The sequence below is a fragment of the Protobothrops mucrosquamatus genome, unplaced genomic scaffold (genome assembly GCF_001527695.2).
Source record: "Protobothrops mucrosquamatus isolate PMUCROS unplaced genomic scaffold, P.Mucros_1.0 scaffold1290, whole genome shotgun sequence".
Classification (NCBI taxonomy): domain Eukaryota; kingdom Metazoa; phylum Chordata; class Lepidosauria; order Squamata; family Viperidae; genus Protobothrops; species Protobothrops mucrosquamatus.
Window position 1 is genome coordinate 143,102 of NW_015387493.1, and position 17,722 is coordinate 160,823.

General features: G+C 36.8%; 1 protein-coding gene across 1 annotated transcript in view; it reads left to right on the forward strand.

The window, feature by feature from the left end:
• Positions 1–17,722, forward strand: part of SRGAP3 (SLIT-ROBO Rho GTPase activating protein 3) — a 95,227-nt gene that overhangs the window by 54,272 nt on the left and 23,233 nt on the right. The window contains exons 10-14 of the mRNA XM_015821262.1: positions 5,425–5,452; positions 8,495–8,597; positions 11,021–11,081; positions 13,022–13,099; positions 14,629–14,763. Of these exons, the coding sequence (XP_015676748.1) occupies positions 5,425–5,452; positions 8,495–8,597; positions 11,021–11,081; positions 13,022–13,099; positions 14,629–14,763 (405 nt within the window). The remainder of the gene's footprint in view (positions 1–5,424; positions 5,453–8,494; positions 8,598–11,020; positions 11,082–13,021; positions 13,100–14,628; positions 14,764–17,722) is intronic.

The following is a 17,722-nucleotide window of genomic DNA, read 5'->3' on the forward strand; positions in this document are numbered from 1 at the left end:
TAAAAAAGGGTCCCCAACCCCCAGGCTGCGGCCTATACCGGACCGCTCAGGCCCACCGCTTGCGCAAGTGGAGCAGTGCGTGCTCATGCTCGCACCTGCTGCTCACATGGAATCACTTCCTCTCCCCCCCCCTGCAGGGCTGCCAAGCTGGAAAGGTTGGGGACCACTATTATAGAAGGTAAAAACAGGTGATCACTCCCTCCCCAGTATATCCATGAGTTGCTTTTGATTGACCGTCTCCAGCGGTCCAACCCTTCCCCGAGAAGAAAGAGACACTGTGATTTATGCTTTTGCCGGGCAAGGTGATAAAAGTTATTTTTTTTTGCCTGATGGAAAACCCCAACCCCTACTATATATACTACAGAATAATATATTCTCTTAAAATGTATTCGCTATATTCTTAACCATTAGTCATTTTATCTGGAACTAGAAAGTTTGTCAAATACAAACCCTGACCTTAAAATGTGTGTCAATGTTTTTTGAAGGATATTTCAAAGTTTTGAAAGTAATAGTTTGAAGGAGATTTTAAAGTTTTGAAAATAATAGTCAACAGCAGCACCAGGAGGGATAATATATTGATGCATGGGGAGAGTAGTCTAAGGCAGTAGTTATTGTTTAGAGTCAAGCAGTAAAAATGAAGGACAGGAAAAATGGAAGGTACTAAGTATAGAATTTTGAGCTGTTTCAGTGTTTTAATAGCATTGTATGTACATTGGCACTGAAAATAGTGTATTATTTGTAACTGGGTTACTTCTGTCACTCTGCTTGAAAGCTGTCAAGGAGAATTGAAAAATTAACGCCCTTTCATCATTGAAGATTTATGCTTAAGGGGAACTGGCTATGAAATTACAGTGGCCTTCTTGATCTCTGCATATATTCCAGAAAAACTAATTTGCTTCACTCTCGTTTTTTCCCCCCACAGGAGTTAGCTTTTGAGGGAATGCTTGCTTATAGGAGAAATTGTATGTGTATATTTGTCCAGATAAATCAATGTTTTGTCATTGGAAGAGGGGATTCGTAGCGTTGGTTTTCTGCATAAAAATAATGATTCATTAGACTTAATGTTATATGGCATATGTGTTTGTGAGCAATTCCTTCAACTGTTTCCCCATTTCTTTTCCTTCATTCTTTAAGTCCTTATTGTTCTAACCTATCTTCCCCCAAACAGGGAAGCTGCTTCTTTATAAGCTTACCTAAATTATAAGCAGTTACAGAATAACAGAGTTGGAAGGGACCTTGGAGGTCTTCTAGTCCAACCCCCTGCTCAGGCAGGAAACCCTCCACCATTTCAGACAAATGGTTGTCCAGTCTCCTCTTAAAAACTGCCAGTGTTGGAGCATTCACAACTTTTGGAGGCTGATTGTTCCACTGATTGGGACTGGAATTTTGGTTGCTAAGCAATGTGGACATTAAGCGAGTTCTCAGGTGACCAAGTCCATTTTTACAACCATTTGTTACATTAATAAATCATGCAATCATAAAGCGAATCCAGATTCCCCCATTGACTTTGCTTGTCCGAAATCAATTGGGAAGGATGCAAATCATGATCTTGTAATCTTAAGATGCTGCAAGTGTCATAAATGTGAGCTGGTTGCCTAGCTCTCACATTGTGATTACATGACTGTGTGGGTGGTATGAGGGCACTAACTTTGAGGGAGAGTCATAAGTTGTGCTTCATGGGCACATTGTAACTTTGAACTTTCGTTAAATAAACAATCATAAGTTGAGGACTATCTATGTACCGCAATTACAATATCAATTCAATAATATTTTAATTATATTAATACTCCAGGTATAGTCATATATTGTGTAGCCTGATTATAAACTCCAAGTTTGTTTGCAATAACAGGAACAGAAAAGTTAATAGAGAGATAGGTGTAAAACAAGATCTACAGTATTTGGGACAGAAATTTCTGACTGATTTCAGCCAGGATGGAATCTGTGCCAGACTTATGTTTAGAGTACCGATGTATTTACTCCAACTATGATGTTGCTGTTAGTTGCGAAGTCGTGTCCGACCCATCACAACCCCATGGACAACATTCCTCCAGGCCTTCCTATCCTCTACCATCTTCTGGAGTCCATTTAAGCTCACGCCTACTGCTTCAGTGACTCCATCCAGCCATCTCATTCTCTGTCGTTCCCTTCTTCTATTGCCCTCAATCTTTCCCAACATTAGGCTCTTCTCCAGTGAGTCCTTCCTTCTCATTAGGTGGCCAAAGTACTTGAGTTTCAACTTCAGGATCTGGCCTTCTAAAGAGCAGTCAGGGTCGATTTCCTCTAGAACTGACCGGTTTGATCACCTTGCAGTTCAGGGGACTCGCAGGAGTCTTCTCCAGCACCATAGTTCAAAGGCCTCAATTCTTTTGTGCTCAGCCTTTCTTATGGTCCAATTTTCACAGCCATACATTGCAACTGGGAAAACCATGGCCTTGACTATACGTACTTTTGTTGGCAGGGTGATTTCTCTGCTTTTTAGTATGCTGTCTAAATTTGCCATAGCTTTCCTCCCCAGGAGCAAGCGTCTTTTAATTTCTTGGCTGCAATCCCCATCTGAGGTTATATTGGAGCCCGGGAAGATAAAATCTGTCACTACCTCCATTTCTTCGCCATCTATTTGCCAGGAATTGAGACGCATAATACCCATGTATACCAAGCAAGTCCATAGTCACTGATGGAGCTATTCATTAAATGTTCTCTGTGCAGAGGTTTTGAAGGAATCTTGCTAAGAATAAACCTGTGCTCAACATTTTAGTAAAGATTTGGAAGGGAAGATGGATGAATATTTATTAAATTGCAGTTGATACAGGATGCTAACCTCTTAGAAGACAGAAAGAAATTCAGAATGTTGCTGATACATTAAAAAGTAGAGAAAAGAGAATACAAAATGAAATTTAGTAGGGATTCACAACAATTCTTCATCTAGAACCATATTAAATGTATATTAAATATAACGGTATAAGGAGGAAGATGGTTTGCTTGGCAGTAACAAGCCTGAAAAGGAACATTAAAAGTTACAGTATAGTGACTCTCTAGTTGAATTTAACTTAGGAATGGAATGTAGCTTTAATATTAATTTAGAACTAATTTAGAACAATTGCTTCAAGATCAGGGGCATAATCATTTCACTCTGTTCATTGGTTGGAAATACATTCAGTTCCCTGTCTGGTTCTGATCATCATGCTTTAAGAAGGATTCATGTAAATTAGTTCACGCAGCCAAAACAACAGTAATCTGAAAATTCAGTCCTGCAGGAGCAGCTTTCAGAAGATATAATAGCACTCTCTAAATACAACCTTGAGTTGCAACCATTTTCAACTGTTTGAAGTTACAAGAGCCCTGAAAAAGTGACTTTTGACAGGTTTTCACACTTATGACCATTGTAGCATCCCCATGGTCCCATGATCAAAATTCATAACTGGCATGTATTTATATCAGTTGCAGTGTTCCAGGGTCAAGTGATAACCTTCCCAGCTGGCTTCCGACAAGCAGAGTCAATGGGGAAAGCCAGATTCACTTAACAGCTGTAGTGGTTCACTTAACAACTGTGGCAAAAAGATCATCAAATGGGGTGCAACTCAGTTAACAACTGTCTTGCTTAGCAATGAAAACTTTGGGCTCAGTTGTAGTCATAAGTTGACTACCTGTACTGGAAGCAGTATCATGACTTGTTCTCCAATATAACATCCCAGAATGTAGGGCCTAAGAATAATTAGGTACTGATGATACAGGTCCTGATGAACAAATGGTCACTATTTTAACCCATCCCAGTAATAACTTTTCCAAGTAATATATTTGATCCCATTTGTCCACATTATCTGTTGTCTTCCCCCTTTTCTATGTTTTTCAATCTTGCAAAGCATAACACTTTTTCTTAATACATTACTTCTCTTGCATTACCTTTCCTAAATATGTGCATTTCTAATAGCTGGGCATCATTGCTTTAACCATTATGATCTTTGTTGTTACAAAACAAAGGTCATTGAAATGGCCTTACCCATCATGATCCAAGTTTGTCATTGTCTTTCTGTATAGAATTAATTCTGTATAGAATGAGTTACCTATTTCTCTATAGAATTAATTACTTTTTTATCTATTCTTGAACTACATAAAGCAAAACTACTATTTTTTATCATTTTAAATACACTGTGTGTGCTGGTTGATGTTTCTTTTGCTCTGATTACATGAAGGCAGGTTCCAGATAGGAAGAAACGTCTAATGGGAAAAGCAGATTGCCTGGGGGACTACTTTCCTATAAAGTAGTAAAGTCTCACTTCTACTGAAACAAAGGCTGGACAGCCACCAACTATGGATGTTTTATTGCACATTCCTGAATTCAGCAAGAGGTTGCGCTCTGTTGCCTAAATAGCCTCTGGACATTGTTTTTAAACCTCAAAGAATGAGTATTAATTCTTGTACTAAGTTAATCTAGCCTCATATTAAAGATAAGGAGTCTACTTATAATCACTTTTAGTTTTTGAGTTGTCCTTATGTTATCCTTTGGCAAAAGCACTTGGCTTCCATTCATGTCTTCTTTAATATTAGGTAATAATGAGGTAATTATTTCTTAAAGCACACAGATTTTCAGGCACAAATAACAAGGAGCATTCATTGAGTTCAAAGCACAGAAGAATTTATTATTGATAGATATACACTAGATTCTAGTGACTAGAATCTAGTCAACTAACGGTCAAAGTTAAATTAGCATTAGATAAAAATCAATGGAATTCATAGGGGGCTGGACTTGGGTCTCTTGTGGCAACACAATGACTTCAAACTGATGACTCATTTAACTCCGCCTTCCACTTCAGCCTACTCTTTTCCTACACCACGGGTGTCAAACTCAGTCATGTCACGTGATGTATTGTGGTGTTTTTTGCCTTTGCAGAACACCAGATCAACTGTTGGGAGGGGGACTTACAAGGCTCTTAAATTTCTTAAACTGTTTGGAGCATTTGTTGATGATAATGATGGTAGCACTCTTCCTTCTGAAAGATATTACAATAGTATATAAGAAGAATAAAAAATGGTTGAAGAGACCATTAGCAATTAAAATGAGGCAATGAAAATACAAGAGTTAAAATATCATTTAAAAAAAAAAAGAACTTCAAAAATCTGATCTAGGTATAGTGCTTATCTTGCAAATTGCTGATTGAAAGATATCTTTTCAGTTGCCTTTAAGTCAAGATTCTATGGGCTCTGGCAGTTTTGTTTTCAAACTTGGCAACTTTAAAATTTGTGGCTTTCCTCTGCTGGTTGGGGAATCCTGGGAGTTGAAGTCCACACACCTTAAAATTGCCAAGTTTCAGGAACAACGGGCTATAGCCTTATACTGATTTCCCTCTCCCAACAAAGTACTCTTAACATATATAAATAAATAGCAAGGGTGCAATTAACATACTATTTCTTTCCTCCCTTCCTCAGGTGAAAGAGCTGAATGTGGAACAACTAGGTAAGTGGAACTCTTTGTTTTTCTATTTTATTCTGGTGATTGGTTGGTACTCCTTCTATAATAAGGACTGAACTATTTAAAATTCATCTGCTTCAAATTTATAAAAAATCTTCCAAGCATGAGCTGCAGGGGGGGAAAATGGCAGCTCTCTCCCTGCATGAGTGGCTTACTTCTGGCTGCATTACTCAAATATATTAATTAGAAGGATAACAAAAAGCCTCTTGCTGCAGTGGCAATTTCCAGCTGACTCGCTCTGAAATCACATAAGGCTCTGTCAGCAGAGAGTACTGCAGAAGCTTCTTGGATGTATCAGAGTTTGCTCAGCTGCTTGTAATAGTGACCAGCATCTTTAGCCAAACTGGGGCTCTCTCCTTTGCTAGTTAATATATGCTCAGGAACAAATTACAGTGAATGAGCTGAGAGACCATGTAAATACATTTAATATATGAATTTTAAAAAATAATTCCCCAGATATGGGATTAATTTCCAGATCATGATATATGACGGTTTCTGAATCATTCTTTTCTCTGTAATAAAGAGGGTGAAAAATAGGCATTAGGAATAAGAATAAATTTTGAATTCCCATAAGAAAGGAGAGTGCGGGTTGGGGGGAATTTAGGAAAAAAAGCACCGTTGACAAAGGACATTGACAAAAGTGAGCTGCTCTCAGAAATTGGAAGGAGAGCAACATATGATTCAGTTAAGTAGTGAAAGGTAATTTAGAAGCAGTTGGCTGTAGTGATAAAAAAGCAGTTATGGAAAAACTGAATGGGTTTCATATAAGGTAAGCTACCCATAGCTGATTTACGCATTCATGGCTGCCTAGTAATAGCCACTTCTAAATTAGGGATTGATTAGCTCACATTCTCATGCAAATACACCAATAATGAGGAATCATTAGCTCAAATGATCATTTATATTTTCAGCGAAAGGAAAGATTTCCAAATTTCTTTGATCCAGATAATGCGTGGACATAAAGAAGTAATCATTTGTGTACAGAAAAGCAGTTTGGCTAAACCTGGCAGGTGGACTAATTCTAAATTTTCTCACTGAACGATAGAAAAGAGAGAGAGGATAATAGTTACCAGATATATGGTGGAAGAAGGTGCAAGGAAATAAAAAGTACAGACTCTTAAGTTTATAATGAATACAAGGTATTTAATTTCCTGTATGCAGTAAACATATAGGAGACCCTCCCAGTAGCTTGGTTATTTGGATTGAAATGTAGGTGGATTCAAATTTACCTAGCTCATTTTACATAAACTGGAACTCTATCCTCTACAAAGGCCAAACAATTCCAGCTAGCTTCTTCTGGTGATGATGAGAAGACCAAATGGATCAAGCTAAATAATTTGGATAAAATTAAAATACCCCCCCCCCCCCAGTCATCTCAGTTTGTTTCAATTTTTATGAGTTGTTTCTCATAAGCACTGCTTCCCTACTTGATCACCAGGACCATTTCCACTGAAGCCCCAAATGTTCATGGAGAATATATTCTATCAGACACTAAACATGCTGGTAGTTAATGTCTTGATATAAATGGAACCAGGTTTTGGACTGTGGTTTTATACATTTCTTAATTTGATTGCTTTTATGCTAACAAAATCAAAATGTTGAGTCAAGGTACCTGCCTAAGCAAAATATAGAGTGCCAGCACACAGAGCCAACCAGCTACACGAAGATACTGAGAAATAGAACAAAGAACCAAGCCAGCATTTATTTGGTGTTTTCTTGGGAGCCTTGAGGACTATATCCTTTAAAGGTGGTATAAAATCAACATAGAGAAGGAATAATAATTTCTGATCCACAAATTGGCTCAAAAGAGAGATTTATCTGAACATACTGAAATTTAAATGCAGTGTGATTTCTAGCCAAAGAAATTGGGTATGCTCTAGGGGTGCCGAGTGCTCTTTTATATGAAAGAGTGCTATAAGAAAAGGATATGCTAGCTTTAAAATCTTAGTTTCTTTTTGAACAGTTTTTTAAGTTATAAAAGTTCACTCCTGATCCAAGATTTGAGGATAGTAAGATCATTTTCTTTGTTATTGTTTGTCATACTTCCCCTTCTCTTAATATGCACAGCACAAGCCTTGAAGGATTGTTCAAAGCTGGTCATTCTGGCCCAGCCTTGTAGACTCACTGAAAGGTCTGTATGCTTTCTGCCAAGGAAGGAGATGCAAGCAAATGGCCCCAGAACTCCCAAATAAATGCAGCTCTTCTTTTTAGCTCAGTTTGCAATAATAAAGAAAAAGAAAGAATAATCGATTGTGAGGTCTGACAATGCAGCAAAAGAACCAGAAATATTTTTTTTTGTTAAATAACAGTAAAGCTTCATTGTTTAATTACACTGTGCAGGATTAGCAAAGAAATTTGGAACTGTTTTAATAATGGTAGAAAAATAGCTTTTAGAAACCAGCTTCCTTCAAATGTGAAATTCTTTTTCTAACTAAATGCATGAGAATTCAGGATTATGAAGTGGTTGGTCAGTTTAAATTGTACAAAAAGAGTCATTTTAATTGCATGCACATGGATTTTTTTTTTAATTTGGAGAGGCAATTGAAAGAAACCATTTTAATTTGTTAGAATGCACTAGGTTGGCCCTCTGTAGCTAAGGATAATAGTGGATGGAGATAAGATGAAGTTTGTGTACAAATTTAAAAAGCTAGGATCCTGGTGGTAAAAGAGCTTAGAATCTTTTCAGGGAAGGGAAGATTTGCCCAGCTTATTTTAAATATTGTTTTTTCCTGCTTAAAATGAACTACATTGTAAATAGAATTTTGCTAATAGTAAAAGGTAAGCAATTTCCCAGCCCTCTTCCTCCAAAGTAAGGAAGCTGGGTGTTGTATCCTTGAGATTCAGGGCAGCTCTTCATGTCTTCGGTATTCCAATGATATACTGTCGAAAAAGATATCCAGGTTCACGGAAGCAACGGTTCACCTTCCCAAAGGCTTCTCCGGGTCTCTGTTTGCAGTCTTGGAGCTCTTTTCCCTGCCATTGTATTCACACTGATGTTTTATGATTTCTTTTGTTCCATTTCCTCAGGCCCCCCTGTCTTCCCCCTAAACCACAGAAAATGAGGAGACCTAGGCCTCTCTCAGTCTATAATCATAAACTCTTTAACGGCAATATGGAAACATTCATTAAGGTATTGGCTGTTTAACAGTAAGAGTCTGTGAACACTGTGGATGTAATGGTAGCATTCTCCCCTTCTAACCACTGATCTGTTTCCTTTCCTCGGACCTGGCCTTTCCCATGCACTGCACATCACGCCATGAAAATGGTTGGTATGCTGTCTCTCTCAGGGACAAAATCTGCTGGTGCCACACTTGAGCTAGCAAGGGACCCACTTTACTTTTGGAGTTCTGTACATTTGTTTATGCAAAGGCAAAGGACGAGGTAATAAGAAAGATTTTTTCGGGAACAAAATGTAAGTAGCATCCTTTGTTCCTGCCAGCAGGCTAATTGGTAGTCTATCATATCTTGTTCCTACTACAGGCTGAGCTGCCCTGGTTCTTTGAAGCTTATACAGACATCCTGAAATTTAAATGTAGTGTGATTTCCTCTCTTAGAAAAGTGTTTCGTGCAAATCAAAGTTAAAATAAAAAGTGGCGTTTTTATGAGTTCCTGGTGTTTTATTCAGGGTTTACCAAATTTGTGTAACTGCTCTTCACGTAGCTTATCTAAGCAACTCCTAAAGCAAATATAAAATTTAAACCACAACAGTAATTGATTAAGAAATAACATGATAATTAAGACTTGCCTATGAAACAAGAGTGTTAGATCATAAAATATAAACTGTTTTAAAGATCTACATTAACAAGTAAGTCTTCATCTGGTGCTGGGAAAGGGGTGCTACAGGAACCTTTGCTGAAATGGCCTTTCATCTAATTTTTACTGGGTCACCTCATTTAGCAAGCTTAGAAAAATGTAGTGAAATATAATGCCAGTGAGAATGCTTTTAATTTCCAATACTTCAGAGATTAGAGATGAAAAAAGAATCTGATAGGGATCCAAATTCTCAAAACACTCAAAACAACTGAGCCTATTGGTCTCAATTGCTTTATTGTCTTAGATTTGCTAAAATTCAGCGATACTGCACAATTCAGGAAGAGGTCCAATCTTACCCATTTACTTATAACCAGAAGCCACTAAGTTGAACAGAAAGAATCAAGCAAAATGAAGGGGGATAGATTTTCTGGTTAAAAAAAAGCAGATGATTAATGATCATAACTCAGTCTTGCCACAGTGTCATGGCCTCCAACAGAAGTGCCACATTGGGAATACATCTTGGAGCTGCAAATAGTACTCAAAATAATTTGGACGACCTCCAGCGTTTTCTTTTTAAAGAATTGAATAATCACAGGCCTGCAGCCCATACAGTAAAAGAGGCAAAACTACAGCATTAAACACTTTTAATATTGAAATCAACATCAAAACTAAAAGGTAAAACATTGGCACATGGAAGGAAGTCAAGGCAGCCCAACAAAATGGGGAAAAAAAGCATTTTAGGAAATACGGAATACCAAAGCAAAAAACTAATGGCCATCGTACTGAGGTATTCCCCTGAACAAAAAAAGACAAGAATTTCAGATTTTGCCAAGAGAGCTATGTAAATAAAATGAACTGGGCAATGGAACTGTAGGAAGAACTCCATATGGGAAAAGGGAAAATGGCAAGAAGAGTCTGAGAATCTATTGCTGAAGCAGAGTAATTGCATACCAAGCAGTTCTATGGGTGTTGGACGGAGCCTGAACTACTGTAGTTCCTTCTAAGCTGCCATTGCATTTGAGCTTTCATAGCCTCTGGAAAATATGCTTACCCTAACTGTTCTTACTCTTGCTTAACCTTTTCTTTTCTCCCCTACTTTGCTGCTTTATTTGCTTATCAGAGGAAGAAGGAATGCTCGAACAAGAAATCAGGTACTGACTAGAGGGCCCCCCCCATCTAGAAAAATATATGTGTTATTTATTGTAAGAAGTTGCTATGGTTCAAGATATCTTATTCAAGAGGTCCCTTCTTTGAAGGAGAAAAACGAATAAGTACAAAAGCCGAAGTTCACGAGAGGATAACTTTCCCAAACACATCCATACACATAGATTCTGCATAACTCTTTAAAACTGGTTTTGTGGAAAAACACATCACATCACATCACACATCAAAAATGAAATGTAGTTGCCCATCTCAAAGTGAAACACATACATGACACACACCTAAACATACTATATACAACATAGTATATAAAATGGAAGCATTAGTGTAGCTTAACCAATGTCTGATCTGGCTCATAGCTTTGATCCAGATGCCTCAATTTGATAGTCAAGATTCAGCTTCTCAGGAACACTGCCAAATTAACTTTCTTACAGTGGGCAGTATAAAGGATGTGCAGATTACTGTTTGAAAGCTTACATATTTTAATTTCTTGCTAACTCGGTGACTGAACTAACAGCTCATTTTTCAACCTGTAATTTTGCTTGAGTGTGCTTCATGAAACCACTGTTCTCATCAGATCAATATACCCAAATCAATATATTCATTTTTTTTAAAAAAAAAATCTGTTTCTTTCCCAAGGATTCTGGACAGGCAATTCCACTTGTGGTTGAAAGTTGCATTCGTTATATTAATTTATATGGTAAGTTGAATTGCTCCCCTCCACATTGGCCTCAAGATTTTCTTTTAAGGTTTTCAGCACAAGAATGTGTCTCCACTAAAATGCAAAATAATATGTCAACTTATTTGACTAATTACATGGGGCTTGGCCATTGTTATATTTAATTAATAAATGCTTGCCTTAACCAGAAAACAAAATATTTTTGGAATGACAGATAGTTGGATATGGAATTGTGCCCATTGACCAAATTATTTGTCTGGATACTTTTGACTGAAATCCAGAGAACTATTTCTTCTCCCTCTACTGCTGTTGACTGAAAGTTTTTAATTTTGTTCTAGTATGAGCTAGACCAGTGGTGGTGAACCTATGGCACGGGTGCCAGAGGCCGCACTCAGAGCCCTCTCTGTGGGTATGCGTGCCGTCATCCTAGGCCTTCAGCTGGGTTTTATAAAACCTTTTCACTTTAGGCCTCCACTGCCGTGTGCAAAAAAAAAAAAAAAAAAGATTCAATCAGTCAATTTCAATTTCTCGCGGGAAAAAAAAAAGATCTTGCAAAGTTGGAATTGATTGATTGAACTTTTTAGTCCCACCCAGTCTGCCATTACCACCGCAGCCACACCCACCCAGTGGGCCACACCCAGCCAATGGGCCTCACCCAGCCAATGGGCCACACCCACCTGGCACCCGATGATGCATAAGTGGGTTTTGGGTTGCAGTTTGGGCACTCGGTCTCTAAAAGGTTCGCCATCACTGAGCTAGACAGTACTGCTAGCCTAGAGCTAGGCTTTAGGTCAGTAATAACAAACCTTGTAGGCTCGGTGTGTCAAAAATTCAGAAAATGCCTAATTTGACTCTGCTGACATGTCACAATTCATGAAACAGTTCATAACAAAGTCACTTTGGATAGTGATATTGGTGGCATATAAATTTAATAAAGAAATATATAATTGTAAATATTTTTCAATTTGTCTTATCTGAGACAGCTCCAGCGATCTGGAAACTTTGGACAATGCTCTTATTTGGCCTTGCCGGCAACATAAGAACAGGAAAGCATGCCCCATTCTTGGGCTTTTTGGAAGCTCCAAAGGCTGTGTGAGAACACACCACATTCTTGTGTGACTCTGGAACCTCCAAAAATCCATGAGAATATCTGCTCTTTTGAGAGGCTGCATGAGAATGTGGTGTGCTCTTTGTGCAGCCTCTGGAGCTTCCAGAAATCATGCAAGAACATTCTTGCACAATTTTCAGAGCCTTCAAAGGCTGTGTGAGAACAAAATCCTCTTGCACAACTTCCAGGTGATCTGGAGACTACACAAGTGTTCACAAAATTCTCATGCAGCCTTTAGGCGCATCACCAAAAAAATGATATGATATGTCATTGTGACACTCATGTCATAGGTTCGCCATCACTGCTTTAGGCCACATTGAGCTTCCCTAAATTCTTGTCTGTCACTATAAATCCTCCTCTCCCTCTCCCCATGCATAGGGATTAAATCAGCAAAAGGTTGTACAGAAGCTGTGATAAAATGGGCAGGGTTATAGTCAATTGTTTCCATGCAAGTGTTTGCAGAATCATTCTGGGTTTCTGTCAAGGCAAGATATCGGGTTTGACTGCCTAAACTTTCTTCACCATCTGAGTTTATCTTATCTGCTTGAACATATCAAAACAAATTGCATATATAGGATTACAGGGAATTCAGTGACTTATTTCTAGATATATGAGAAGATGACATATAAAAATGGTAAGAGGTGATCTACAAGTAGATTTGAGTCAATGAACTTATTTGTGTAGTAAAATGGCTTTCTCCCCCCCCCCCCGACTGTTATTGTTATCCTATAAATAAAATATGTATTTGGAAGACCTAAATGTGAAGGTAACTGAAATGATTGAAATTTAAAATGGGAATTGATTCCAAATAATTTAATAGGCTTTCTTTTGAAAAAAAAAATTTTCACTTCAGGTTTACAACAACAGGGTATTTTTAGAGTTCCTGGATCTCAGGTTGAAGTCAATGATATCAAAAACTCATTTGAAAGAGGTATGTAATTAGTTGGACATTCTTATAAAGTGATTTGCTGTTGTTTTATTTTACATTTATTTATTAGAATACATATACATTCTGAATTCTGTCTCTGCCTTCTCCATTTGTGATTAGAGACATAATTGGCTTCTTTTGAGCTTCCTCCATCCCATAGTTAGCATTGTCTATGTAGATTCTCAGTCATCCAGGTCATGATTGCCCCAAAGGTGCTTTTTCAGAGGGTAGCTAGACTTTGTTTTTCCTTGAAGATGTTTCACTTCTTATCCAAGAAGCTTTTTCAGTTCTGAAGAAGCTTCTTGGGTGAGAAGCAAAACATCTTCAAGGAAAAACAAAGTCCAGTTGCCTTTTGAAAAAGCACATTGGGATATAGTTAGCATTGTTATATTTAAGCATAGCTATTTGGGATGTGTTCTAAAATTTTGCAATACTGCTTCATAAAACCAAAGAATTTTATGATTTTTGCCCATTCTTAATTAAACACAAAATTACATCACAAATCATGTTAAGAGATGCAAATGTCTGTGAACTTTTGCATGCAGACGATGCAACCTCATTAGCTAAGAAACCAAATACTTTGCAATTAATATTAAATTTCTTGTATGAGTCATAAGTGTATGCATCTGAAGTTTAATATAGCAAAACCAAAGTAGAAACATTAGAAAAATAAATGAATTTTGCGTACCTTGATAGAAAGTTGATTAAAGATGGAAAAATCTTTGGAGAAACGTTAAGACCTACAAATGTTGATAGGGGACTGTTCAGATATGTTGGAGGTAACGAAGTCTATGACAAGTGAGAACTTTTGGTTGGAAGGACATGATTCCTACCATTTTTATCACATAGAAGTAAGAAATGGATATATTGAATGCGGTGGAATGGGGTACTTATCTGCATAATGAAATGAGAAAACATAAGGCCAAGAATGAATGGGTGCTGAATGAATGTGGAGTGAACACAAAAAGTGAGTGAGCGACCAGCATGAGAGAAATAGACTGAAGTGATTAAGTCGTATAAAGAGAAAGAATGAAGGTGGAATTGCAGAGCAAATACATGAAGAAAAGTGAGGAAGATTGAGAAAGTCATGGTTGAGCATAGCTGATGAGTTCTCAGAAAAGGGCGAGACCTTTAAAGAAGAAAAGATAATGTATGCATTGGTATTTGGATGCAGAAGAAACATGATTTGCAAGGTTGGAGAAGAAAAGTATAATAAATGGTGCTTGTGGGAATTTTTTCCATTTCTTACTGTACTTATACTGATTTCTTTTTATGTGTGTGCTTTCTATAATGTTGTTTACCCTGAAAGACTATAGAGTGATGTGTTTGCATGTACATATTATTATCCTACGTTATAGCATTACAGTTTGGCAGGATTATGATGATAATGGGATGACAAGAACAACAACAACAATTATTCAGGGAAGCTGTTTTCCTAATTTTTGTAGCGACTTTTTATTACTATGGTGTATTGTGTCTTCTGTATCATCTAGAACTGGAATCTAATGTTATAAATAAATCTTTTATGTCAGGTGAAGATCCCCTTGCTGATGATCAAAATGAACGTGATATTAATTCTGTTGCTGGGGTCTTAAAATTGTATTTCCGGGGACTGGAAAATCCACTCTTTCCTAAGGAAAGGTTTCAGGATTTGATATCTACTATAAGTAAGTAATTTATAATAAGTCAGTTTCTTGAATTTTGCATATTATTTTTATGTGGTGGTAAAGGTGCTTATGTAAAGTAAATCATGATTTATAGCTTTGTGTAATTGCCAACCAAGCTTCTATAGTTTATTGCATAAAAAGTGGTTATAAACATGGCTAAGAGTAATGTGCGGTATGATAAAAAACCAATTTTATTACTAATGTAAGCTGAATGACCTGGCAAGATATTATGTAATGTATATTGCAGGGTATTTGGATATCTGTATTGCCATGTACTTTATTATGTATTGTGTGTTGGAGAATGCAGCTCCTCTTCCTATTTTCTTTGTTATAAGCAAGAAGCTAAAATATCCTTTCAGTAGAAAAAAAACTGTTTAAATTTTATAAAAACTATACTCTCGTAAGCAGTACCAGCAATATGAATAAATATTCAAGGACAATTTAATTGCATTGTCCTCTTCCATATTGCTTTTAAGTAATATTTGTAATATCTTGTTTATATTACTGAATACCTTGTAGATTGTTCTGTTCATATATATTGTAGAAACAAGCTTACAAATAAAATGAAACTTGACATTTATCATATTAAAATCATTTTTTTCTTTTGTTTAGACTTGTTTTAATACAGAAAAAAATTCTGATTTTTGAACAGTAAGGCCGCTAGGAAAAAGCATACTTAAACTAATCTATAATCTCATGTAACTATCCTTCTACTTGCAATGTATTTTGTACACTCCATTGGTAATAGTTTGGGGAATTCATCCTTATTAAAGAGGAACCTATCTTTTATCTTGCTCACTTTATGAATCTTAATCCTGCACTATTTTTGTCCAGTATTTTTTTTTAATGATAATGGTCACACATGAGGTTTAAGGTTGCATACTCTTCTTCTTAATCCTTCCTTCAGTTGTATACTGCATAGTGCATTCATTACTTAGAAGATAAACAGATGTTGAATTTTTTTGGGGTCTGCCTAGATCATTTACTTTGTCAGCAATGTTCCTTGGTGACACAATATACACCTTTGGTTGGGGATGGTGGTGTGATGCAGTATTGAAGTAATGGTCTCCTTCTTATGGTTAAGATGTCCACCATCATTGTGTTGGATCAACTGGGCATTCCATCCAGTGCAGAATTAAAAAACCTGAAAGCAATATTAGATTTAAAAATACACTAATAACAAGGGCCATGCTGTAAAATAAACCTGGAGAACATTAGCCTCCTGACAAGATAAAACAGGCAATTTCCACAGAATTATTAGAGAGACAAAAGAAATTTATAAGCACACAAATAATTTAAATAGAGATGACGGATCAACTGTTATCCTACTGCAGTTAGCAATTATTTGTGGCATTCCGCTTCACTGAACGTAAGCAGTATATAAGGACATGACAGCTGTTATTGAGTTCAGTTTCAGATATACTCTGAAGAAGCTAACAATAAGGCTACTGAAATTTCAGTATGTATTCATTGTCTCACAAGGCAGTCCCATACGTCATTTCACCAATCACTTGGCAGCAGTGAAAACCTACCTGCTGTGATTAAAGGCTTAGACAGCTTTTATTCATTACAAGTCGTGTCATACTTTCTGAATTTTTGCAAGTTCCTTACCTATGGAGATACTTATGATTTATTCATACATATTACAAAGAAGAAGAAAAAGAAATATTCCAAAAATTGGGATTGGAAGGAAAACCAAATCACCTTTCATTACAAATTTGAAGGTTCTACCATGTTTCCCTGAAAATAAGACTGGGTCTTATATTAATTTTTGCTCCAAAAGATGCATTAGGGCTTATTTTCCAGTTATGTCTTATTTTCAGGGAAATATGGTACTAAATGCATCCATCTGGCTGACGATCTTAACCCAGGGCTTATTTTTGATGTAGGGCTTATATTACGAGCATCCTGAAAAATCATGCTAGGCCTAGGGCTTATTTTCTGGTTGGGTCTTATTTTGGGGGAAACACAATACTTCCACAAAAATACATTGTGCAGATGCTTTGATTTATTTCTATGCTGCATATCATTTTCATAGTTTTGCTGATTAAATAATTTTTTTAAAAAAGCTCCTTTACTGCTTCTAAAGATTCCATACACACACACTAAAAGTTCTGTATATAGATGATTGAGTGATCTAGGTCTTGCATCCTGTCTTGCTTGAGTCTTATTAGGAGAATTTATACACAAATCTTGAAGAAATGGCATATTATTCCAAAAGCCTAGTTTACAGGGAAGTAAATAATTTTTTTAAAAAAGATTATAAGTGCATTGTTTTTAAAAAAAAGTCTGGCTGGGGAATTCTGGGAGTGAAGTCCATACATCTTAAAATTGCAGAGTTGTTGGGAAACACTGCTCTAAAATACAACAAAACTCCAAGATCTAAACGCTGGTTGTAAACAATGGTTGAACCAATTTATTTTGTATCTAGCAGGTGCGATTCCCTTAGATCAGATGCTTATACAGTATGTTGTAATATATAAATAAATATTTAGCTTTCCTTTTTTAAAAACAAAAGAACCTCTGAAGCAACATTAGTCTATAAATTATATCTAGTAAAGATAGCTTTGACTTATGAGCCTAATTAGCTCAGAATTACAGTCATAAGTCATGCTGATTATTAAGCAGGTCACCATGTGACTGCATCTGATTTTATGACTTTTTTTTTTTTTGCAGCAGTGGTTAAATAAACATCATAGTCGTTAAGTATATGTTTTTTGCCTGAAACTGAAAGTAAATGGCAATTTCTGACAAAAAAAAAATAAACATTATAAATCACAGTCACCTGACTTGGGATGCTGTGTATGGCCATACATTCAGGCCGTTGCTGAGCTTCTACAATTCAATCGCATGACCTCAGGGGGAGCATTGTGACTTCAAATCCAGATCGGAGGTAATCCTGGGGAGGTCTGTCATAACTTTGGTCACTAAGCGATCAATTGTAAGTCAAGAACTACCT